This window comes from Camelina sativa, chromosome 11 (assembly GCF_000633955.1).
Source record: "Camelina sativa cultivar DH55 chromosome 11, Cs, whole genome shotgun sequence".
In the NCBI taxonomy this organism is placed as follows: domain Eukaryota; kingdom Viridiplantae; phylum Streptophyta; class Magnoliopsida; order Brassicales; family Brassicaceae; genus Camelina; species Camelina sativa.
The window spans coordinates 7,333,519-7,335,803 of record NC_025695.1 but is presented as its reverse complement, the minus strand read 5'-3'; the positions used below and the strand labels follow the sequence as shown (position 1 = coordinate 7,335,803).

Genomic DNA, 2,285 nt, shown 5'->3' with positions numbered 1-2,285 from the left:
CAATCAGAAGGTGACGGTGTGGGGAATTTGTAACAAACTTGATGTGTTAGCAACGGTGAAAAAGAAGCGCAAAGAAGCTCGGTTTTGGAATGTAGACGACAATAATGATGATCAAGAGAGCGTTGATGATGGCATCGTCGTTAGAGAAGACACTACGAAAACTTCATTGGACTCAAAAAAGTCATCGGCGTTTTATACGTATTCCACGTCGCCTCCTAGATTCAATATAAGACCTCCTTTATCACTCATTAGAACATCTTCCTTCACATGGAAAGCCGTGAAGAAGGTCTTTTCTAGATCCCTTTCCTTTTGAATCACGTCTATATGTGAGCTTAATTAATAATGCTCCAAGAAACTCTCATTGGATCTCTTACAATATATAAGAGTTTCTAGTTGATAAGACTTTATGTTCGCAACGTACGGATTGATCATGGTAGTTCAATGGTCACCGCTTTGTTTGTCTATATGTGTCAAAGATTTATTTTTTCCCCGGTAAAATTAATCAGTTCGGACATATGAAAGTTAGTTAAGATTTTGGATCCGGAAAAACAAAATGTTTGCCGTCTAGTGAATGAAGTGCAAAATGATTCATGGCTATTCATCGTACATATAAGATGATTCAGATGAGGCATCACAAAAAGCAAGGCAAAAAGCCTCGTATTGAACAAGGTATCCGCAAGGCTATACTACTTTTGAACGAGAATGTATCCACTCTCTAGATGGTAAAAACTCCCACTCTCTAGATGGTAAAAACTCCAACGGCTTCGTCTTTTAACTCAGTGTGTGTGTGTGTGTGTCTGTGACTCTATCTACATTTTTCTCTCTATCTGTTATTGTGTATCTGTTCTGTTAGGTTGTTTCAGTGTATGTTTTTGTAAGCTTTAGAAACATGGCTGTCTTTTTGTTAAAATGTAAATCAGTCAGTTAGATCAGAGTTTCAAGGGACGATGAGATCTTGAAGAAGGGAAAAAAAAAGATCAATCACCATACATGGAACTGGAGCTATACTATTAAAGATTTGAGCCAAATCAACCAAGGAATGTTCAGTTGCGATAGAGGTTGTAGTATAATCATCACATTTTATTCCTCTATTTCTGGCTGCTGCTACTGCTACTCTTCTTTTTCAGTAAATTTCCAAACTTTCGGAGCAAAGGTTTCTTCTTTTTCTGCTGTTGATCCTTTGAGAGCAGACTTCCAGCATCTTCTGTGTGTTCTCCTGAAGACAAGCCATTACTTAACTGCTCGCTGCCTTCTGCTTTCGATTCTACTTCCTCTTCAGCAAAGTCATGCTCTGTCTCTCTTTCTGAAGAGGCTGCTCTCTTATCTAACTGGTAGCCTTCACCTTCTATGGATTCTTTAACTTTGTCTCCTTCTCCTACTGCTTCAACTTTGTGAGCTAACCAATGGATTGCTGTGTCATCTTTCAAATGTCTATCACTGGCTTCCATTGGACTTTCTTGTACTTTTTCTTCTCCGGTTCTGTGATCAGAAGGAATGGTATTAGTAACCTCTTCTATGCACCTGAGACCATTTTCCTCTGCTATAGGGAGCAACTCATAATCTTTTTCTATTTCTCTGTGCTTGCCGTTCTCATCTGGTTTCTCTTGTGTAGAAGAAGCTTTTTCAAGCAACATTGATAGCTCTTCAATCTTCTTAAGCGCAGAAGCCTCCCTAGCTTTCAGCTCATTGTTATCATGAATTACAGTCTGCAACTCAGTTTCTTTCTCAAATAGACTCTCTTTCATCTTTGACAACTCCTCTATCTTCTTTGACGCTGAAGCTTCCTGCACCTTAAGCTCTTCATTTTCTTGACTAATTCTTTGAAATTCGTTTACTTTATCAAGCCAACTCTGTTCTAGATGTAATAACTCATCAATTTTCTTTAAAGATGATGCCTCCTTGACCTTAACCTCCTCCTTTTCTTGAAAAACACTCTGCAACTCGTTCTCTTTATCAAGTAAACTCTGTTTAAGATGTGTCAACTCTCCAATCTTCTCAAGTGATGAGGCAGCTTGGGCCTTGAGCTTCTCCTTCTCAACAACTGCAGTCTTCAGCTCGTTTTCTTTATCAACCAAATTTTGTTTAAGATCGGAAAACTCCTCTTTTGTCTTGATTGATAAAGCCTCTTTAGATTTGAGCTCCTCATTTTCACAAACAACAACTTGTATCTCTCTCTCTTTCACGAGCAAGCTTTTATTTAGATTTGATAGCTCTTCAATCTTCTTTTCGGCTAGACAGTTCTTGGCTTTAAGGTCTTCAATCTCAAGGACCATATCATGCAGCTC

General features: G+C 38.6%; 2 protein-coding genes across 3 annotated transcripts in view; one reads left to right on the top strand and one right to left on the bottom strand.

Moving 5' to 3' along the window:
* Positions 1-530, top strand: part of LOC104722163 — an 8,742-nt gene extending 8,212 nt beyond the window's left edge. The window contains exon 3 of the mRNA XM_010440290.2: positions 11-530. Coding sequence (XP_010438592.1) covers positions 11-313 — 303 coding nt within the window. The 3' untranslated portion in view covers positions 314-530. The remainder of the gene's footprint in view (positions 1-10) is intronic.
* Positions 966-2,285, bottom strand: part of LOC104722162 (WEB family protein At4g27595, chloroplastic-like) — an 11,597-nt gene continuing 10,277 nt past the window's right edge. The window contains exon 4 of one of the 2 annotated variants that reach the window (XM_010440287.2): positions 966-2,123. In XM_010440287.2, coding sequence (XP_010438589.1) covers positions 1,089-2,123 — 1,035 coding nt within the window. In that variant the 3' untranslated portion in view covers positions 966-1,088. Of the gene's footprint in view, positions 2,271-2,285 lie in introns of both variants that reach the window. The other variant, XM_010440286.2, reaches the window with a different exon arrangement.